Here is a 23,947-nt window from a genome sequence, read left to right on the forward strand (position 1 = left end):
ATTGTCTACTGTGGGTTCCTAATATGTTCGTACAGGCAGGTAAAAACACTGAGACAAGGTAGAGCTGCACACGTCTTCAACAAGAGTATACAACACCCTCTACTGGTAGCAGTAGTAAATACAATAACAGACACATACAACAGAACACCGATAGATCGCTTTAATACACCACGACGCACAACACAATGCACGTTCATACGCTGTTAAAATATATATGTTAAAATATGCAAAATTGCACTTAAAAAATCAGAGAAACAGCAAATCCGCGAAAGGTGAGCCGCAACGTAACGAGGCAACACTGTATAAGGCATTTTTCTCTGCTAATGAGAGCTAGCTAGTTTGGACTTATGCTGAATCATGCACTAGTATTGTAATACATGCTTGCTTGGTGGTACACATTTATTAGCTTGAATTATTTTAATTTTGTACATGAATTAATGTATTTCTTGTATCTGTTTTTCAGTTTTACAAAAAATAACATAAATGTAAATGGTCTTCAAACAAGGAGCCTGCCTCATCACTGCTGGAGCCATTAAAACACGTTTAGCTCGCTGCATCATGTGTATCAAGGTTAGGTTTTTTAAGAAGTGGTTTGATTATAGCCACTTTGAATGATTGTGGTACGTAGCCTGTCACTAGCGACACTGATTATCTTGAGAAGAGCTGTGTTGACTAGTGCAGTAGTATCTTTGAGCAAATGAGTAGGGATCGGATCTAACTCACAAGTTGAGTAGTTTGAGGAGGAAATTGTAGAGGCTAGTTCAGAAGAGTTGATGGAGTAAAAACTGTTTAAGAGTGTGTCAGTCATCACCATTTCCTCTATGGTCACCGTGTTCCCTGCTGAAAAAAACAGCATTGACCAGCATAGAAATGATGCTGGTCAGTGCTGGTTTAGCTGCTGGACCATGCTGGTCAATGCTGTTCAGTGCTGGTCTATGCTGGCGGACCATGCTTGTCTATCCTGGTCAGTGCTGGTCTATGCTGGTTTAGCTGGTGGACCAGCTGGTGGACCACCAGCATACCAGCATGAAAATACAACATATGCTGGCAGGTAGCTGGTCTAATAATAGTGGCAATTTTACTGTCAAAAAATGACATGAAATCATCACTGCTTAAGAATGGTAGGGATGGATGGGTTGATGGTGCTATGACACTTTGTTAACCTAGCCACAGTGCTGAAGAGGATTTTGTGGTTATAAAATGCTGCAAATGCCAAAACAACTGCATGAAAGAAATACTGCAGGTTCACATAACAAAACAGAAGTGAGCCAGGCTGCCAGACCTGAGGGATAGCTGCCTTTAAAAACATAAGATGTTATACTGTAATTTTCAGTATTATTATTTCAGTAGCAACTGATTTTTATGTCTAGGTGTGAAAAATGTACCTTTTCATTCTGCCAACGTTTTTCTGGCCATCCCACTCACTAACTTCCCGGTAGCCTGGCTAACCTTTGTTTTGTGAAGTTGCAGTATTTCTCTCATGCAGTTGTTATTTTCGGTATTTGCAGCATTTTTCTTTTGCATTTGTTTTTAATCCTGCAGTGTTTATATCATAGTAGAATTTTTAATTTATAGCATTTTGCCATTGCATTTGTTTCATGGTGTTTGCCTTTTTCGGTCATCGTAATCTTATCTATATCGTATTGGCAGTAAGGGTTTACATGGTATTGACAATAAGTGTTCATGCTGTATGGTATCGGACTATGAAAATATATGGCATTGGGATTAAAATAAGTGACTACTACTTAGTGACGCACACAGAGTGTGTTGATGCCAGCATGCTTGATGCTCACTAATCAGCAGATGCTAAATGTTCATGTTACATCATGAGTGTAAAATGTAGTGAGTTCAGGGTGGGGGTGGTATTATTTTTTTGGATGTGTCCCAGACTGGGTTGTGTCAGCAGGCCGCCGCCGTCTTACGTAATGTCTCAAAGTGGAGACAGCCATCTGGAGACACACACACACACACACACACGCACACACATAGGACAACATTTAGTTTTGAAAGTTCTGACCAGACTCACCGCTTGTGCCAAAGACGGTCTTGAGGACGCGGGGACACGGGATGGTGGAGGTCTGTCCGATCCCAGTGTACCCCCAGCACGTGATGTTGTCCCATACTCCTTTGCAGCCTGCTTCTGATCAAAGCAGACAAGAACTCAAATGGTTTTGAGTAGTAATTAATTAATAAATACAATCAATGAAATAATTAATTAAAATTAAATCATTTTAAAAATTGTAAAAATTCAAAGATTCAATCAATAAAAATATCAATAAATCAATAAATCAATCAATAAATAATATTTTTAAATACAAATATATAAAAAATTATTTGACAAATTAGTCAAACAAGCCAAACAATAAGTCAAATCATTCATTATTTAAAAAAAATACAAAATTAATAATTTAACAAAAATACAAGATGTAATCAATAAAATATTAAGAGAAAAACTTGCAAGAAAATTTTGGGGTTTTTTTTGGTATATTTGATGACATGTTACTTTTGTTTTTTCTCTGTTCTGTTTGCTCCTTCATTGCCCGTTGTTCTGACATTGTGCTTCTTGTTTCTGGTTGGCTATTCCACGTGTTGGCGACGCCAAGCTTCATTCTATGCTACCTATGCCTGTAATGCTCCTTTGCGGTTGGCCTTCCAGAGTGCCATCCAGTCCCGTTAGCTATAGTTTTGCTGCACGTCTTGTAGCTCCTTTAGGCTGTTGAATTAGTTCTCCTTGTGCCCATTTTTTCGCAGTGCCCTTTTTGTTTGCTCAGCTGGCACTGTTGTTTTTTGTTAATGTGATTTTTTTGTGCTGCAGTGACTATTAAACAAATTTTTGCACGTCACAAATGGCAATGTGCAAACAAGCTGAAATTGACATCAGATTGTGTTTTATCCACGGCAGAAATTATGAAAATGTTTCCCCTGTTTATTCAATGTTTGCAACATATTGTTATTTGGTAATAGCTTCAAATCACTGTAGTCTGTGCGTCATGACCCTCCAAGTGACGGCACTCTTCCTGGTACACCTTTCAGGGGAATCACCCATATACATATATGTATATTAGGGATGGTCCGATCGATTGCCCGATTTACATAAAAAACGTGCTCGGCATAGTCCGATAAATGCCTTTCAAAGCCATTCACAAAAAAGCCTGCAGACTCAGACAATCCTACGTGCAGTGTAGTGTCCCCCTCCCCCTTTCCTTCCCACTACGCAAAAATGCAGCAGCAAACCCAACATGTCTGCTGTGTCAGTAGGGTTGCCAACTGTCCTTTAAAAACGGAATCGTCCCGTATTTATAAACAATATGACGCATCCCGTGTTGCTTGTATTGCTTCAATCACTGATGTTATTTTGTTGTCTCGTCTTACAAAAAGACAATCAGCATCATGCGGTATTTGCTCTTCTAAACCATTCAAGAGATGACGAACCTTCAGAAAGATTACATCTGGTCCAAACAGTCCAGACGGAGAGTGGTGTATCTACCAAAAGAGAGCATATGCGTATGTGTCTGTTTGCTTGCGTCTGTTTGTGTATGTGTACACTGCTGATTATTTGGGTCCAATTTATTTTGGTCAGGCAGAGAGATAATCCCATCTATCACCAACAAATATAATCTGTCTTTAATCTTTTTTGAGAGGTTCAGTCAGGTTCTGGACCCAGTCCCATTGGGATTCTGCTTGAATTTGTTTCAAGATTAACCATTTGGTTCATCACTGTGACCGACTCATCAACTCAGTGATAAATTATACTGGATGTCAGTGGTGTCCAAACTTTTTTCTATTGAGGGTTGCATATGTACAAATTGAAGGGTGTGGGGCCATTCTGATACATTAAGGGTGTTGAAAGCAATCAAGTGTAGGTCAATATACACCAGGCTATATGAACAAAACATCCACATCTTAGCTTTGTGTTATTGGAGACAAAGTAAATTAGTGTAATATACAATAACATATCTCAATAATCCATCCATCCATCCATTTTCTATACCGCTTCTTCCTCTCCAGGGTCGCGGGGGCATGCTGGAGCCTATCCCAGCTGACTTCGGGCGACAGGCGGTGTACACCCTGGACTGGTCGCCAGCCAATCGCAGGGCACATATAGACAAAACAACCATTCACACTCACATTCATACCTATGGACAATTTAGAGTTGCCAATTAACCTAACATGCATGTTTTTGGAATGTGGGAGGAAGCCGGAGTACCCGGAGAAAACCCACGCACGCACGGGGAGAACATCCAAAATCCACACAGAAAATGCCCAGGGGAGAATCTAACCCGGGTCTTCCCGATCTCCAGACTGTTACTGTGTTGGCCAATGTGTTAACCACTAGACCACCATGCGGCCCTAGCTCAATAATAATAAATTTATTTATTATATAAGTTTAAAAGATACCAAAGACCAATGGAAAAGCCAGCTGTGGGCCACAAATAACCCCCGTTCGCAGTTTGGACACCCCCACCTGCATCTACACACATCGGCGCTTCATCAGGTACACTGCAGTTGTTTTTAAAAAGTGTTTGCTCATTTCTGATTTCTTTTTTTTTTCCATGTTTGTCACACTTAAATTTCAGCTCATCAAACAAATTTAAATATTAGCCATGAACACAAAATCCAGTTTTTAAATGAAACTTTTTATTATTAACAGAGAAAAAAATCCAAACCTACATGGCCCTGTTAAAACATAATTTAACTGAGATTAATTAAAATCTATCAGTCTGGAAAAGGTTATAAAGCCATTTATAAACCTTTGGGACTCCAGCGAACCGCAGTGAGAGCCATTATCCACAATTGGCAAAAACATGGAATAGTGGTGAACCTTTCCAGGAGTAGCCGGCCAACCACAATTACACCAACAGCGCAGCCACGACTCATCCAAGGGGTCACAAAAGACCCCACAACAACATCCAAAGAACTGCAGGCCTCGCTTGCCTCAGTTAAGGTCAGTGTTCATGACTCCACCATAAGAAACATGCTGAGCAAAAACAGCCTGCATGGCAGAGTTCCAAGACGGAAACCACTGCTGAACAAAAAAAACATCTTCTCGTCTCAATTTTGCCAGAAAACATCTTGATGATACCCAAGACCTTTGGGAAAATACTCTGTGGTCTGATGAGACAAAATAACTTTTTGGAAGGTGTGTGGCCCACTGCACCTGGCGTAAATGTAACGCCGCATTTCAGGAAAAGATCATCATATCACCAGTAATATAGGGTGGTGGTAGTGTGAAGATCTGGGACTGTTTTGCTGCTTTAGGACCTGGAAGCCTTAGTGTGATAAATGGAACCATGAATTTTGCTGTCTACCAAAAAATCCTGAAGGAGAATGCCCTGCCATCTGTTTGTGACCTCAAGGTGCAACCAATTTGGGTTATGCAGCAGGACAATGATCCAAAACACACCAGCAAGTCCAAAACTAAATGAAGACTTTGGAGTGGCCTCGTCAAAGTCCTAACCTGAATCCTAGAGAGATGCTGTAGCATGACCTTAAAACTGTGGTTCATGCTTGAAAACCCTCCAATGTGGATGAATTACAACAATTCTGCAAAGATGAGGGAGCCAAAATTCCTCCACAGCTCTGTAAGAGTCATTGTGAGTTATTGCAAATGCTGGATTGCATTTGTTGTTTGTAAGGGTGGCCCAACCAGTTATTAGGTTTAGGGGGCAATCACTTTTTCACTTCAAATATTTTTTTCTCCTTTAATAATAAAAAGTTTCATTTAAAAACTGCATTTTGTGTGTATCGGTGCGGGTACCTATGTGTACAGTACTGTGTATAAATAGTATATTTTAAAGCTCAGGTGTACAAACTTGTGTGGCTGTAAAATATGTTTTAAATGGTAAAGTGAGAGTTGCACCTTTGTGTTGTCCGTCTCGCTCTTCGTCCTTCAGTCTCTTCAAACACTCAGCGTGGTCTTCCTCCACCTCCAGCAGGAAGTTACAGGTGGGGTGGCGCCCATCAGCCTGCAAGAGTTGTGCAGAAGAAATGACAACTTGACAGAAATGTGTGTGTGTGTGTGTAAACAGCATGTAGTGTGTGAGTCACACAATGTCCAGTGGAAACAAATTCTCCCGCACATATATAGAAATGTATGACAGCATTGAGTCCATAAATACACGTGCGGTGTGTATTTACATGAATCAGCTTATGATGAAATTAGTGTCACTTTTGTTCCATCAAAACACATGAAGAAATGCATATAATGCCGCTTTCAAATTAAGGCAACTGATTTGAGGATAAGCGGCATATAAGATAGGATGGATGGATGGCAATGGATTTGGCCGTCAAGACAAGGAAACATGGCTGCTTTGCGTCAGACTTGCTGTAACGGAAATAGGACGCTGTTCAAGTGTTGGATTGTTCACCCACTAATAGGGAATGTGAGCTGGTATTAGACCATCGGGAGACAGGTTAGTTTCACCCTTATAGATGATGTGATCTGTTGTATGAAAAGTTTAAAAAAATCTGTCTGTGTAATGTCTTTCTGTGCACTTAATATCTCATTTTACATGTTTCTATATTTCTGACGTATAACGTTTGAGTGTAGTTGCTGTGTGATAACTTTTAACCTTTGTAAGACGACACTGTGAGTCAGACTATTATATTGAGTAATCTTTTCCTTTCGGCTTTTCGCTTCAGGGGTCGCCACAGCAAATCAATTGCCTCCATCTAACTCTGTCTTCTGCATCCTTTTCTCTCACACCAACTACCTTCATGTCCTCTTACACTACATCCATAAACCTCCTCTTTGGTCTTCCTCTAGGCCTCCTGCTTGGCAGTTCAAAACTCAGCATCCTTCTACCTATGACCACCTGTAATTTCCAATGGGTCGACAAGCTCCTTGTTAGTTTATTCATAGCTCATGATTGGCTCCTATCAAATCAAGAGCTGACTGGTCCTCACAGACTTGTGCGCATCACAATATGCCACTTTACGACGTGGATATGTGCGACTTATATAAGAACAAATCTGTTTTTTCAGTTTTTTTTTACTTCGCTTTACTTTGAAAAACGTGCAGATAGAAGATGCAGCACGATGCAGCAAATAGCCAGGATGCTATAGGAACAATGAAAAACATGGAAAATATAATTAACCAACTACCACCTGAATACTGAACTAAATAATCCATTGATTGCTCACATGCCCTCAACAGAAAGTCAAGGTACTCACTACGGTGCAACATAGGAAGTAAAAAATAGCACAAAACAGGAAATGATGTAAGAACAGAGGAAAACCAAAAATTAAGTGTACATACTAAAGCTGGAGTGTGACAGGAACGAATAGAAAGAGAGTTAATGAATAATAATAACTGTCACATTACTCTTTTCCACCATGCCTTTCTTGTGTTGTTTCTCCGCACTGGTATTCCTATACAGATGTCTTAACTTCCAACTGCCGGGCGCAGCCACGACACACACCTGCAGCCACCGCTTCCCAATCAGTGGTGTTCAAAAGCACAGAGGCTGTGGCAGGATGTGGAATTGTTCCTCCTCCTTGTCTTCCATGCTGCTCATCATCATCATCACCATTATTATTATTATTGCTCATCATTTTGTTTTCTTGTTTCCTGCCTTTTATTTTGTAAGTCTTGTTCTGGCTTCCCTAGGTTCCTCCCTTGTTGGCACTGGGCGAAGGGACGAGTCTCACCTGTTACATGTTTTAGTGTGCCTCTTAATCCATACTGCTCTTCCTTGCCAGTTACTCCAGTATTGCCTCAGTCATCTAATGGGTTGCCTAGTGAACTCTAGTCTACTGTAGTAGGTACCTTGCATTATGCAGTCTTGTACGTAATCACTCTCAGTTCTACCTTTAGGGTGTTTTACCCGGTTGCCTTTTTGCTCAGGTGGTTTTTGGTTAGCTCGTAGTAGTTACCACCCACTGCCTTCCTCAGTTCTCCTTAATCTGTCCAGCTTTGGAGAATGATTTGACATTTTTCGGAGTTTATTAAAGAACATTACATTCAATGACTACCTGACTTTGCCGCTGCCTTACCAGAGGGTCACAATTTGTATCCTGTTCTCGTCGTCCTCGCCTTCCTGCCATTCTAGTTGCTCCGCTCCTTTTTTGCCCAGCAATTCTTGAGTTGTAGCTTTTGGTTAGTTCTGTCCGGTGCGTTATTTCCTAGCAAGGTCATTTTCATTACAATCTACTGTGAGTACCTGATTTTTAAATTTTTTCCTGTGGACTACGTGAACGGTTCATTAAGACTGTTTGCCACTTCTGCCACTGTCGCAGGATTGAGGGGGTCCAATGCTACATAAAAAGTTATAATGACCCTACATACGAAGTAAAGAGTAAGCAGGGATTTAAGAATTAATATTAATTAATGAACACGCATGACACAGAGAGGAGCTTGTGGAACAGACATGACAAAAACAAGTGCCTGCTTCATCCCTGAAAGAAAATTGTTACCATGGCAACAGTTATTGGCTGCGCTGGAATGGTGACTCACTCACGCTTCCATTGAGAGTTGCTTCCACTTTAATTGCCACTTTTTGTGTTATTAGACGGCTGGCAGCTCAGCTCATCATTGAGACGGAAACAATTCAAGTCCAATTAAAAAATGTTCTACTTGTGCAGAACTGTGTTTTTTAAATTTGATTTACAGTATTTGATGTGTTTTACATAGGAGAATATGTGTATGGTATCTGGGGATTGCTATGATACACTGTGATGTGCTCACAAGTGATCTACAATACTCCTAGACGTGTTAATTCCCATGTAATTGTCCTTCACCCTCTACAGTGCTGAACGGTTTAAACCATCTTTTGTGGTGTCTGCATGCTTCAATAAAGAGAATAAAGCAGGGGTCTCCAAAGTCCGGCTCAGAGGTCATTTTGGCCCGCAGATCAATTTTTATTGGCCTGTGACACATTTTAAACAAACACGGCTTGCATCAGAGGATTACCAAAGAGTCTTAGGGGATGGATGGATAATTGCCTTTGACTATCAAAAAATCACAATCAGGAATTATTTGTTAATTTCTTAACATTTGACTTAAATGTAAAAAAACTACACAGAAAATTTCAATGGAACATATAGTCTTTGGATAATTAATTAATGCAATAACAATAATAATAATAAATAGTATTAGTTTACCAAATTAGACACTTGTGATGTTCAGGAGATGTTTAAACATGTCAGCTAGCCTTTAAACCATGAGCCATGATTGTGTTCATTGAGCACAGTGAGAAAGCTAAAATTAAACTGGATAACAAAGCAACAATAAAGCCAGCTGTCAACAGATGCAAAGCCTTGATTGTGTTCTTCGCTTTGTGCCAGCGGCATTGAGTGTTACATGACTGCACGTCGTCATAGCAACGTCACCAAAGATCCTCCGCAACCCTGATGCCATACCCGTCCAAATTAGTAGAAGTTAAGAAGGTATGAGGACAAGGGAATGTCTGCTGACAGCATCTAGTTGGTTAAAAGGCTGCTTACATGTGACAGCTGCCTGCTTGTGTCTCCATGCTTGCGAAAGAAAATACTAAAAGACAAACAGCATCAGTGTTAATTAAGTGCTAATTAGGTGCGACTGAAAGCTGCTTACAGTTGTCCTCCAAATTTAATGGCTCTTTGTTGATAGTGTTGATAGTCCATCACACAATTGGATGCTAAAATGCTCAAGATGGTCCCACTGAACCTGTATTTTTCTTTAATAAAAAAGGTTTAGGATGTTGGACCTTGGCAAAAGTCACTTGTCTAGTTGCTTTCAAGCATCAGTAAGCTAAACAAACAAAGTAGAGCAAAACTGATTTGACATGTAAACATTAAATTTACAGTCGTGACAAATGAGAGCGAGGATGCAAAGTGACTCTTCGCAAGACAGAGGAATATTTTAAAACTCCTCTACTACAGGCTTGCGTTCAGGGGGGCGGACCTACCATTAAGCAAACACAAGCAATTGTCAGGGGCCCCCTAATGTCTCATAAAAACTGACTATTTTTTTCCTTCAATTTTAAAGTAGATATCATGTGCTGAAAACAACTTAAAAATGCATAATCTTTCATAACTGTTTCGACCGCTGTCCTTCCCTTCTCATGCAATAGACTATTCCATGTTACCGCGTATGTCCGGAAGACGGGAGCGAAGCAAGCAAAGTTGTTGGCGTGGAGTTACCCCAATAGAGCGGAGAAGAGGCGAAGACGAGTGGAAAAGGTTTCTTTTCAAAACTACCGAAGGTGTCAACCTTTTTCACAGTCACAACAAATGTAGACACGAGTATAGCAGGACGTCATCAAGACCGCTACTGTCAGTTTCAACCTAGGAGAATGCAAAGAGATGAAGCTGAGAGATCACCAAGATGTGAGTATTATAACGGTAAACTATATTAAATGTTGCTTAATGTTCTTATCAATCACTGAAAAAGCGTATGTAATAATAATAGTTCAGGAAATAGAAATTCACATTTTCACACTTGATAATGACAAATTAATATTTAAAATCATTTTTGGGGGGTACAAGTAAAGATGACAGATAACTAACGGATTTCAAAAGCAGGAAACAAAATTGGCCTAAATTACATACTCACATTTTGTAAAAATGGAAAAAATAAAATTTAAAAAAAGGAAGTGGAGGGCCCCAATGCCTAGGGGCCCGTGCTTGCATTATTTAGCAGGTTGGCATCTTCACAGCTTTGAGGCCCAGGTATTAATCCTCAAACATCTGGAAGCTAATCGCTGCTCTTTGCACTTTAGACACTGTTTGTGTATATAGTATTTTTAGGTCAGTCAGCAGTGACACCTCAGGGTCATCGCTCAGTTGTGTTTCAGCACTCAGACATGACGAGTTGCTCTCAGACACTCGCACAAGTACCTTTGGGAACATCCACTAACAATGCGGATTATTGTGACCTGAACTCATCCGAGATGAGGAGTGAAATTGAGTGTCTTTGCGACATGAAAGGTCTTTACATGACAATGGATGTACTGTGGAGAAAATGCAGGTATTTGAGCCCTTGCTGATCTTGTATTTTTGGAATTGGTCACCAGGGTTGCACATATCTCAGGAGGAACTTTGTTCCAAGCAACAGCCCCAAAGCAGAATGTTTTGACCTCCATGTTTGACAGTCTGGATCGTGTTGTTGGGCTCATATTCACCATTTCTCTTCCTCCAAACACGTCGAGCCCACTTGATTCCAAAGAGCTCAGTTTTGGTCTCATGTGACTACATCACATTCTCCCAAGCGTTGTCTGAGCCATTCAGGTGTTGATTGTCAGGCTTCATTTGTCAATTCTGGGCTGGTACTTCACCTTTGTCATAGTCATCTTGCGTGGAGCTCCACAGTGAGGGCAATTGACCGTTATCTTTTTTATTCTTCCATTTCTAAGTGATTGCACTAATAGTGGTCTCCGTCTCACCAAGCTTCTTGTTGGTGGTCTTGTAGTAAATTCCAGGCTTGTGCAGGTCTAAAATCTTGTCCCTGAGGTCCTATGACAGCTCTTTGGTCTTGCCCATGGTGGTAGAGAGGTTTGAATGGAAGAGACTGTTTCTGTAACAAGTGGAGGGGGATAAGAGGGGGGGACAAAAAAAGACAACAAAGACAAAGACAACAGCAGCAACAACAATTGGAAAATGGAAAATGAAAATGGAAAGGACAACATAATATCTACAACCACAATGATCATACTGCATTGAAACAGTCACACATAATAGTAATGAAATTATTAACTATGATAGTGATCAGAATGACAATAACTGTAATGCACATCATTGTAAAAACTACTGTACAGTATAATCATATTGCCGACATCACTGTCGCTGTAATAAAACCAACAACACAATAACACCCTGGTTAACTCAGTGAGTAATGTGGGGAAGTATGTATGTATTGTGAGTGTGCATGTGTACGTGTGTACAGGTATCTCTGTATGTGTGCCAGTCCTCATATATCAGGTGGTGTTCAAAGACATTTTCCTCAGTGAGAAGACACATTTGTGCTGCACAACGATTGCAATCAGTGCAATCAGTGTTGTCATGTCTTGTTGTGCAGCTCTCAGCTTAACAAAACCCCAAATTGAGAGGCACAAGGAGGCTTTGGAGGGTCTAAAGTAGTTTTCATCAGAAAACTTTGTGTGTGTATGATGTTTAATCTAGTTCACATTTTTTAGTCTGTGACCTTAATGGACCACTAATCTTACAATCTGTTGTCATCTACTGGATTTTCTCGTATTTTTTGTGTGTATCACACCTATCCTCATGCTCTGTCAGTGTGATAGTGGAGTTGTACAAGCCCAATGATAAATATTGTTAAATTGATACATTAGTGCCTGACAAAAGTCCTCTCACTTATCAAAGTTGTTGGAGCAATAAATAATAACTTCACTTCAGAAATTGCTTATATGAAAGGCAGCCTCTAGATTATGCTTATTATAGCAAAATAAAGTCTTGTATCATTCATTGAGTTTTATCTTTTAATTAGAAAGTTCAGATTGGGCTATCCATTTTCTATACTGCTTCTCCTCATTAGGGTCGCCGGGGTTCTGGAGCCTATCCCTGCTGAATTTGGGTGACAGGCGGGGTACACCCTGGACTACCAAAATAACGTATGGTATAAATTATATTTTCCTTTGAAAGCACAAACATGCTACATAAAGTCAGGGTGCCTTGGTAAGAATAATTAATATTGTGTATGACTCCCATGAGTTTGGAGGACTCCAGCCATACGTCTCAGCAATGACTCCAATAACTAATTGATCAAATCATCTGGAATGACAAAGACAGCATCTTGCACAACTCCGAGACTTCATGAAGATTCTTTAGTTTTATCTTCCAAGCCTCCTCCTTCATCTAACCCCAAACATGCTCAATTGTGTTCATGTCTGAAGTCTCGGCTGGCCAATCCTGGAGCATCTAGACCTTCTTCACTATCACTATCACTTTGGAGGCTGAAGCATTAGAAGGAGGTCCATCCTGCTGAAGAATTTGCCTTCTTTTGTGATTTGGAAGGTAATAGGCAGCATGTATTTTTTGATACTTCAGGCTGTTGATTTTACCATGCACTTTGTAGATCTCTTGCATACCCCCATACTGAATGTAACCGCAAGCCATGATATTCCTCCACCAAACTTCAGTTTTCTGGGTGAATCTTGAGGTCATGTGGGTTCAAACAGGTTTTTTTCAGTATTTGTGGTGATAGGGATGCAGTTTACTGAATGATTCATCAGAAAAGTCAATCTTCAGCCACTTTTCCACTGTCCATCCTTCTCATACATGGCAGGAGCTCTGTTGACTATACTGGAAATTTGAACTATTCGGTGCTTTCCTGACTACACTTCACGAACACAAGATCAGAACTGCTTGCTGACTCCCTCAACTTCAACTCGGATAGGCCAGAGGTACAGATTCCTTGAATTAAACTAGTTACAAGTGCTGATAGCTGCTAGCAAGTCAAGCTAACTGACTAAGTGATGAAGTTCAAAGCGGTTGCCTAGCAACAATGCCAAACACAAATGATATTGGAATTACAGATTCAAAATCAGAAATAGGGTCAGTCTGGCTGTGGTGGTGGAGGACGACGCCTTGAATGCAAAAACGGTTTCAGAACTCAGAAGATATTCTTGAGAGCAAAAATTTGATTATTACAAGCCTTGAAGAAGGAGATGAATGAGATACAAGAGCGGACTGCACTACAATGCGAGAATTTAGGTGTCTGCAATCACAGATTCAAATACAGAACATGAGCCTCATCAAAATGATCCTGAGTGTCCATGATCATGTCATAGAGAACTCAGCAAGGATACCAAAGCACTAAGAGAAGAAATTGAAGAGTTGGAAGATGAAAACGTTTCCTTGTGCGCTGCTCTTAAGGAGGTTTAAAACCCTATGGAAGTAAATAAGAGCATCATGCAAGAATGTCAGGGTTCTACAGCATGACATCAAGGCATTATTGGAAGACAATGTTGCTTTGTGCACTGCTCTTAAGGAGGTTAAAAACACCATGGAAGAAAATAAGAGTTATGTAATGATATCAACATTCTACAAGGTGTTATCAAGGCACTATTTGAGGATAATGCTGCCTTGCGCACCACTCTTGAGGAAGAGAAAGAAGCAAAGGAAAATATCACTGAGCAAATGAGAAATATAATTGATGAGCTGGAGCAGAATGCACGAATGAACAAAGTGATCCTCACAGGGCTTCGAATAACACTCAGGTCAAATGACTGGACAGTTCAAAACAGAGGAGGATCAGATGAAATGGATGTTCTTCAACAAAGCAACAGACTGCCAACTTTCTACAATCATAGGAGGTGGATACAGGTAGATAGACATCAACACCATCGTCGCTTGCATCCCATTACATGGCAGAAAAAACACCATACCTGTCATCATTGCTAATTTCACCAACAGGGAATTTAAAACTGCACTGCTGAAACAGGGAAAGAAGCTGAGAGGCACAAACGTCTGTGTAAATGAGCATCTGACAAAACGCAATGTTGACATCGCCAAAAAAGCACGAGACTTGAGTAAGCAGGGAAAGATACAAAACACTTGGACCACCAACGGTAAAATCTACATCAAGCTAAATGGAGGTCCAGCAGAGCAAGAGTGCATGTTGTCAAAGATACCAACGATCTTGATATACAGTATATTAAACATCATACCTTACCACGACAACAATGAAAATGGAGGATACAACCCACAAAAAACCATGCAGTTAGAAGGATTATGTTCAATGATATTTGGCTTTGAATCATCATGCAAGCACCTGCTCAACAAAGGACTAAACATTTAGGAAGCCATTCAATGACACTCACAGTACAACACAAAAGATGGCAGGAAATGGATACAGATACCAACAGGGGAAAAAGGACTAACTTTTGTTTGTTTTTTGGGGGTTTAAAAAACAGTATTGATAATGGTGATGATAGTAATTATAATAATAATAACTGACTGTATGGAAGAATAAGTCAACAGTGAATTAGTGTATGTTGAATACAGGAAGTGAACATATGTATTAGCAATTGATGTGATATGGAGAGGGGGTAGGATTAAATAACATCTGCTAGGCCATAATGCAATGATTTGGGCAAAGAAGCAGGAACTCCAATCATCAGTGAACTCACCATCAGGAGAGTCGTTAAGAAAAACAAGACGAGGACAAACAAACTTTTCATCGTTGCTCTTCGTGTAGCTTCAGTCCAAAAGAACTGTTTAAAGGTAAATCTTCACATTATTATCGCCACTTTGTGAGTTCTGTCTGGTGAATTTCAAACACTTCGTCATAAATAAAAGTAGAGGAAGCAGGTCCAGCAGAAGATGACGCTGAAGATGAGGAGAATGATGTCCTGTATCCGCACAGGGCGAATCAATGTGCTCGCACCACATAAGAATGTCAAGTTCCATTGTGGACAAGAACACTTCCTACAAGCTCTTTCCAAGTAAAACACTAACCGGAAACAGCCTTTATTATTAGAGTAAACTTTACGGCGTCATCTTGACTCGTTTCCGGGTTTGTCAATTTCGTGTTGTTTTGTCTCTCTAACTTGTCCAAACAAGTATTCCCATGTTAACTTTTAGGCTCATGGCCCTCTCTAGCCTACAGAAAACAGAGCAACACTTCACAATGACGTGCGTTTAGTTGGTTGTCATTTTTGTTCGTGGATTTTGTTTTTTAATGCTGCCATCTCGCGGAACAGATAGGGCTGTGCTGTCACGAAACATTCATTATGAACTCCACGTTGAATGTATTCTTCGTATAAATGTACTGTATATTATGTGTAACATTCGGTACGTATACAGTGTGTAGCATGTAGGTTTATGTTTGGGACCTGGTGGGATGACGAGCATGAAACTGGGTGTGTACTCTACTGTAGTATATTGTAGAAATAGTAATAAAATGTATTTTTATTTGCTTTTACTTTAAAATCGGAAGCCATTGTTTTTATTTGCCACCAGGGTTCGCTATTTGCCACTTCATGCCTATGTCATGACGGCTTCCTGCGGGCACAGAGGCGGGCGGAGGCGGCGCCTCAATGGGATGATCTCAGGGGAAGTCTGCCTGGTCGGAGTTGAGCTGTTCGGCATGTCGAGCACCGGACTTTCTCGGTGCTGAATTTCAGTTCGTTAATCTGGGAAGAGCGAATGTGGATTGTGGTGAGTGTGACGAGCATTATTCAACAGCCGGAAGGAAGAAGTTGATTATTTGTTATTTTTTTTTCCTGACGGTTTGCTTCAACACAGAAGCCATACTACGTGTCACTCAGTGGGTAGAACGTCACAACGGACTCTGCTTTAATAACCTGTACTTTAACGCTTGTGTGCACATAAATAGATTATGGATTACCGTTAATTGCAAATGACCGAACAACGTGATTTAACAGACTGTGTTCTTTATTTCGGCATAAATGCAAAAATAAATCAGACGTCTAGCAAGCGGCAAATGCTTAAATTTCACATGCCTTGACATCAATGCCAACAACAGTGGAGACCAGAAAAAAGGTTCACTTCACGCTTTGAAGTTGAATACAACCCACAAGTAAAGGCGTATGTGTGTTGGATGTATGACGAATGCAACAATGGCTCAGTGTTTAATCGTGGATCATTTTAATTACCTCTCTGTGCTATTGTAGCACGTCTTCAAGGTAGTAAAAAGTTGTGTTGGGGGGGCAGAAACGTTGGGAATGGCGATGCAGGAACTCAGCAACAAAAATGACGACTGAGTGCAAGGATGTGGAACCGTGGTCACATTCTTTCCACCAAACAAAAAAATGTTGTTGTCAGTAATGAAGTTTTTAACTAATCCAGTTAGCCGAACTGCTTTCACGCCCTAATGATAGCATTATAGGTCATAAACATGATTTTAAGCTTTTGTATAAACAGTTTATTTAAACCAGCATCATTTTTGCTTTATACAGTAGCCTACTGTAGTATATACTGTTCTTTATACCTAAACTCGCCACTTAACTAGGTACACAATATAATAAGATCCAATAATTCATTTAACCATGTTTACTACTGTGCTTGTAAAAACTCTACTGTATTGCACTTGAGCTAGGATAAAATGTTTCAAAAGTAAATTATTTCCTGCTAGCACAACCTTGGTGTTTTGTGGTATTGTGCATGTTTCTGTGTTGTGTCTGTCTCTACTGTTTGCAGTAAATGTCTGACATTGTCTCTGCAGAGGGGAAATGAGTAACAGTGTTGGCTCCAGGATGGATGGCTCAGCCGGACCGGTTGCCATGGCAAACGGACCTGTCTCAACGCCCGCCGACCCAACCAGCTCCACACTGGGCCCGCCTTCGGTCCTGGAGGAGCCAGCCAGCGAGCCTCTGTCTTCCCTGACGGATGTCACCCAGATGTGGGTCAGATTTGCCAAGACGTTCGCCATCATCCTGCCAATCTACATCCTGGGCTACTTTGAGTTCAGCTTCAGTTGGGTGCTGATCGGACTGGCTGCCTTGTTCTACTGGAGGAGAACCCATGGCAGCAAGGACTACCGGATCAACCGGGCCTTGGCCTTCCTGGAACACAAGGACATAGTTGTCAAGAAGAGTCTGCCTACCACTGACCTGCCACCATGGGTAAGTCCGCCTTGTCTCTCCTATCTTCTTTTAAGTCTTTTCAAAGGAAAAGTAAAAGAAGATCCACACTTAAAGGAAAACTGCACTTTTTTGGAATTTTGCCCATCATCCACAATCCTTATGTGACACATGAACACACATGGCTTTCCCTTTCTGTATGTTAAAGCTTTGTAGCTTTGTTAATATGCACATCACATTATAGGCAAATTGACTCAAACAATATTCACTCCGAAACAGATTCTCATTTATAAATTAGCACCATTAGTTTGTTGCTTTTCAACCAAACATACCTGATGCTTGTGTGTCACCACTTTAAAATTTGAGACCTGAGCTAGTGAAAGAGGCGTCATGGGGTAGCCATAAAGTGACAAATTCAAAGTCATCACTGACTTTCATGCTGTGTTTCAAATGGAACACTTCTGGCAGTACACTCAGTTTTCTCTGTGGTGAATTGCAACCACTGATAAAGCATTGTCGCCAACTTTTGGATCGCCCCATAAAATATTTGTCAGATGTTGCCTGGGACGAAAATGAATGAATTAATTAATCACACAATAAATGAAAATAAACTTGATAATTTTGGCGGCCTCAATGTACTGTATTGCCATGTGCATGTGTGTCTGTTTTCCTCATCTGTCGCCTCCAAACAGGCAGGAAGAAAGTTGACTCTGTGCATTGCTTTCAGCACCTTGTCGCGTTTGTTCCATTTAATAACGGCATGAATGGAGTGAGTCCTTGACTGTCAGTCATACAGTCTCGTTGTCTCAGTGAGTGGAGGCGGGGCTGGTAGCAAGCACACAGAGTGCAGAAGAGTGTAATGTAGAAATTAAATTAGTATATTACTATATATTATTTACACTATTACGACTATTATGTGTGGTAAGTTTCCATTAGAGCCCGACCGATTTGGGATTTATGGGGCCAATACCGATATTGGGGGCTGAACAAAAGTCGTTATCGGCAATAATCAATATGTTGGCCAATATATAAAATAAGAGCATTGATGTACACTGGATATATACTGTACATGAACATAAATTCTTATATGATTCTACACAAAGAAGCAGAAGACTACTAAATGAAAATAAGAAAGTTTAATTAGTAACACTGTTGACATAAGGACATGAGTCTTTGTGATTTACTTTTAGGTGTGGCCACAGATTTGTAGTGTTCTTTCCTTTGCTGGTACTGGAGCCCTGGCTAACTTGCAACGCTTGTTGGGTCATTTGTCTAGTGGCCCCACACCTTGCTCTTCCCCTCTGCCAGTCAAATGAAAATATATACGCTGCCGGTCAAAAGTTTTAGAACACCCCAAGTTGTTCAAGTCACATGAATAGCTTGAAATGGTAAAAAGGTAAGTGTTGAAGTGCCAGAGGTTAAAAAATGGTAAGGTTAATTAAAACTGAAAAATAATGTGAATTTTAGAATTATACAAAAAGGCCTGTTTCTGCAGAAATTGAAGTTGACCAAGCCTTGGCAGTTGGTGTAACTAATTCCGACAGGTGTTCCAAGTTCTGGAGTACTTACTAACTCCTCTGTCTGCATAAAAGCAGTGTTCGGAACACACTGTGGTACTATAACCTCGTGAACATCATTTGAACAACATTGTCCTGGAGAAAGTAATTTGTTGCTATAAAAATGGCAAGAAAAGAGTGAAAAAACAATGGAAGAGAGACAGACCATCTTAACACTTAAAAATGTAGGTTTTTCCTCCAGAGAAATTAGAGTTTTCTAAAAGGTTACACCAGTATTGTACATTTAGTGCATGTTGGTAATTAGCCTAGAATTTGCTACTATAGTTGAGCATTTTAAAATAAAACAAGTGGCTGCATTGGGCTGAAAGTGATGATACATAGGCTAATGTGAGGTGTTTTTAAACTAATACGTGTTGTATTTATAAAAGGCTTACTCACAAAAACATCTTACCAATATCAATTACTAGGCATTGAAAAGTTCTGTCTGCAGCCACTGCGTATTTGCAAACGTCTCAAAACCAAATGCAGAAGCAAACATTAAAAAGGAAAAACAAGTTGGCTACAAACAAAATAAGAACTAATCAAAACATGTTACTAGATTAATACAAGGGTCTAAACTACATTTTATGTTACAATGTAGCTGCTTTCAAAACATGCAGTATATCAAATGACAAATACATTACCTGGAACATTTTCAAAATGATTCGCATGGAGACATTAACTTCTGAATGCATGAGCCCCTGGAAATCCTGCATGGAATTATGAAGTGAAGTGGGACGCGGTGTATATCTGCATATGTCTTTATTTAACTTTAAAATGCTGTATAATAGTCTTAGATAATGGTGAACATGTGAATTAACAGTTGCATCTACGTTTATCTCACAGAGATGCAACTTCATCCATCCATCCTTCATCAGCCTAAGCAGGGAAGCCCAGACTTCCCTCTTCCCAGCTACTTTGTCCAGCTCCTCCTGGCAGATCCCGAGTTGTTCCCAGGCCAATTTGAGAGACATAGTCTCTCCAACGGGTCCTGGGTCTTCCCTGTAGATGCATCTTGTATAATGTTAAAGCGCTGTAATATGCTCTCTAAAACTTGCATGAAAACTAGATTATTCTCCTTGACGGGTCCTCCTACAGCGGACTGAGTGAGAGAGAGCAGCAGAGGGAGTGCGCTGCTCTGTCTGTGTGAGGGGCCAGGTACTCAGCAGGGAGCAAGCAGACAGAGAAACACACAGGGAGGAAGCGACTGATTCTCTGAGCAGCAAGAGTATGCCGGGTTAGGCTCCGGCATACCCCCGCGACCCTTGTGAGGATAAGCGGCATAGAAAATAGATGGATGGATGGATGGATGGATGGAAATATTGCTTGTTCCACGCTGACTATTAGTTGATTACATCATCAACATGAAGTGGGATGTGTTGTGTAGACATGTTCATCTGTGTGAAGTCACAGGAGCGGTTTTGAGGTCAGCATGATAAAAGTGAAGATGATAACGTATGCCACTGAGGGGTCAAAGTTCACCTGCTGATTGCAACGCACTGTCACTCAGACAGTGCTACATTTTTTCAGGTCTAACGAATATGACCAATCAACTCTCTGGTCAGCACACATGTCCAGATGTTGTGATGCATTGTAGTGCATCCACTGCACAACACAACTACTACACACTAGGGTTTTCCCGATCCAATCTTCAGGATCGTGATCAACTGCAGAGCCAATGTATTTTGAAGATCGGATAATATCGGCTTCCGCCACAAGATCGGGCTGTTTGGGTTAGTGAATAAAATGCAAAAATCCTTACATTTATTGAAGCAATACATCATTGGCCCATTTTGTCTTTAGCTTAGCTAACTTTTCTAATGAGATATCAGCTTCAGCACATATTGCTACAAAATCTTCAACAAACTGTAATGCCCATGCTTGTGATTAAGGAAGATGTAGTCACAGATGTAATTCCAATTGCGTTAACGTGTGACAACATTATTTTGTTACACAATTAGATAAATGTGACAAAGAGCTCTCTTATTTTGAAGGCCGGAATGTGTTGTGTGTGTTGAGAATGGCAATTGACGGTTGATACGCACTGGGTGTGAGAATAAACGTGCGTCTCGTCTTTTTTCACTCAGAACCTGCACGTCGTCAGTGGGCAATGTAAAATGGTCCTTACATTAAAGCAGTAAAACACTACACGGTGAAGATATACTCATCCCGCCTGAGTCGCGTGCATACACAGCTGCACTAGCTAAACTAAGTGAACCCCGCTAGCTTCCATTCACGCTCCGTAACAGAGGAGACACACTTCCGGCCTTCAAAATAAGAGTGCTCTTTGTCACATTTGTCTAATTGTGTAAACAAAATAAGGGTGTCATAAAAATATCTTACATTAATAATACGATTGGAATTACATCTGTGACTACATCTTTCTTAATCACAAGCACGGGCATTACAGTTTGTTAAAGATTTTGGAGCAATATATGCTGAGGCTGACATCTCATTAGAAAAGTATCTATCTAGCCATCTATCTAACTAGAATTGATTGATTGTGTAACATTGATTGATTAACTTCATCTTGAAGCAATCAATCTTGAAACAAAGTGTAAAGAGGTTTTCCTGATGACATCTTTTGTTGTATTGTCGGTTTGCACACAGGTCCTAGGTTGACTGTCAATCTAGCCCATGGGTCACCAATGTGGTGCCCGCGGGCACCAGGTAGCCCCCCACGACCACACGAGGTGCCCGCAAGCCTGCTTTTCATTCAGTTTTTCAGTTAATAATGAAAAAAAACAAAAAACAAGCATATTCGCTTTGTTTGGCTTTAAAATAAGCTCTGAAAATAAATGTTACAAAAATGAGTAGCTCTTGGCCATTTTCATTTTGTAAAAGTAGCTCTCACAAGGAAAAACATTGGTGACCCCTGATCTAAACAAACGTGTCCAATGAATGTACAAAAGTGTGTATATGACAATGAAAAGTCTTACAACAGAAGACGAGCCAATGTGAGGGGCCGATGTCCAAGTGTGTTCAGGGCTTCACACAACGCTCGAAGACATGTCAGCTGATTGCATGTTCCGTGTCAAGTGACTTGGTATGTGGGCGGGGCCTCGCAGCCCGTTTGATGTGCCAAAGGGCGGGGCTGCCCTCGGCAGTCAAGAATGGAAACAATGCAGATCAACATGGAGGCTGTGTGACCCTCTGAATTTAGAGAGCTGCTCTTGTCATGCTGAAGGTCCTATATGAAACACACACACACACACACACACATACACACGCTTACAGAACTTGTTATATTCAGTTTGACTTCCACTCTGACAGATGACTTTGCATCTATGCAAATTGTGCAGGGAAAGCAGCTTTGAATCAGAGAGAGTTACTGAGAGGATTCAGTTCTAATTCAACAGCCGCCAGCAGAAGTTAAAAACTTGTCTCACAAGAACGTCATAGAATTGCTAGAGTAACATAATCAAACATCAAAATTAGGTTAAATTGCTTTAACTACCTCATTTCATAAGGTTGTGTACCTAATGAAGTGGCCAATCAATGTAACAAAATAGATGACGCTGCTCAGTGATCACATGACAACGCAATGTCAACACAGCAACAACACAATGAAAGGGATGCAAGGTGCTGTCTCTATCTCTTTGCATTCTGTCTTTCTGCCAGGATAAATATAGACACTGTTCGTCTCCTCATCCTGGTTTCCAGTTTCTTTACCTTCCAGGAACACTCTCTTGGTTGGCTTTTGTCTCCGACTGAGCCACATTGGCTTGCACACTTTGCAGGAAACAAAGACAATAAAGACATCATTCGGTGTTTCCCACAGGACTGCAATCTGTTTGTGGCAAGGGGCATGATGCATGTGTGGGAGACACAAAAAAATCAGCAAAAAACATGAAAAACAAATCAAGCTACAAATACTACAGCAGTGTTTATTCGTTCCAGTCTGACTCTAACCGAAACGGACGCTAACCAAATCAATCAAATCAATTTTTCCCACAAGAAATAATTAAAATCCAATTAATCCGTTTGAGAAAGGTAACAATATTAAGACAAGCATGTTTTATTGATTTACAATTGCAGTTAGACATGCAGGAAACAATTTGAAAAAAATTGGGGCTGTCAAATATTTAATTACAGTGGTGTGAAAAAGTGTTTGCCCCCTTCCTGATTTCTTTTTTTTTTTTTTTTTTTTGCATGTCTGTCACACTTAAATGTTTAAGATCATCAACTATTAGTCAATGACAACACAACTGAACACAAAATGCAGTTTTTAAATGAAACTTTTTTTTTTTTTAAGGGAGGAAAAAAAAACCTAAATGGCCCAGTGGGAAAAAGTAATTGCCCCCTAAACCTGATAACTGGTTGGGCCACCCTGAGCAGCAGCAACTGCAATCAAGCATTTGTGATAACTTGCAATGAGTCTGCTTGTTGAGAAGCGCGATACGTGCTTTCATGTTAGTCTCCAAAAGTGTCTAATAGGACCAGAAAAAGCCACTTGTCGTTTTTTGAAAAGGAGAATCTAGAGGGGTCTGATTACACTAAATATAGCGACAAAAAGTCACAAAGTTGACAACACTGATCCCTCCTGCCTTCATCTGGCAGACAAGGTGTGTATGAGGTGTGTATAGTTTCAATGTCATCTGTCTTATGGAGTTGGAAGGACGGTCTACATTATCAGACAGTCCCAATATAATGTGTTTAAGAGCGACGGCCAAAAGGTAGCGCCAAATCTATTTGTGGTGGTCCAAATTTGTGTCATTCTTCACATGCTGCGTATGTACACACCTCTGCGCTAGCATGATGCAAACATGATTGAATATAAACATCAACCAAGGCAATGATGCCTTGTCATAAAAATAGCAAACAGAATGTTAAGTCCAGGAAAAACAGCATGTGGCATTAGTGCAAGATTGTTGGTTTATACAGAGGCAGACGCATGTATTGATGTCA

At 40.4% G+C, this 23,947-nt stretch overlaps 2 protein-coding genes across 7 annotated transcripts in view; one reads left to right on the forward strand and one right to left on the reverse strand.

Moving 5' to 3' along the window:
* vipr2 (vasoactive intestinal peptide receptor 2) overlaps positions 1-15,314 on the reverse strand; it is a 37,509-nt gene extending 22,195 nt beyond the window's left edge. For 2 of the 5 annotated variants that reach the window (XM_054767296.1, XM_054767294.1), the window contains exons 1-4: positions 15,069-15,314; positions 5,861-5,966; positions 3,433-3,483; positions 2,027-2,140 (exon numbers count right to left, since the gene is read on the reverse strand). In XM_054767296.1, coding sequence (XP_054623271.1) covers positions 2,027-2,140; positions 3,433-3,483; positions 5,861-5,966; positions 15,069-15,119 — 322 coding nt within the window. In that variant the 5' untranslated portion in view covers positions 15,120-15,314. The remainder of the gene's footprint in view (positions 1-2,026; positions 2,141-3,432; positions 3,484-5,860; positions 5,967-15,068) is intronic. The other 3 variants (XM_054767295.1, XM_054767298.1, XM_054767297.1) reach the window with 3 other exon arrangements.
* A 175-nt stretch (positions 15,315-15,489) lies between these two features.
* Positions 15,490-23,947, forward strand: part of LOC129176557 (extended synaptotagmin-2-like) — a 37,518-nt gene continuing 29,060 nt past the window's right edge. The window contains exons 1-3 of one of the 2 annotated variants that reach the window (XM_054766701.1): positions 15,490-15,800; positions 15,901-16,098; positions 17,126-17,525. In XM_054766701.1, the coding sequence (XP_054622676.1) occupies positions 17,133-17,525 (393 nt within the window). In that variant the 5' untranslated portion in view covers positions 15,490-15,800; positions 15,901-16,098; positions 17,126-17,132. The remainder of the gene's footprint in view (positions 15,801-15,900; positions 16,099-17,125; positions 17,526-23,947) is intronic. The other variant, XM_054766702.1, reaches the window with a different exon arrangement.

This window comes from Dunckerocampus dactyliophorus, chromosome 2 (genome assembly GCF_027744805.1).
Source record: "Dunckerocampus dactyliophorus isolate RoL2022-P2 chromosome 2, RoL_Ddac_1.1, whole genome shotgun sequence".
Classification (NCBI taxonomy): Eukaryota; Metazoa; Chordata; class Actinopteri; order Syngnathiformes; family Syngnathidae; genus Dunckerocampus; species Dunckerocampus dactyliophorus.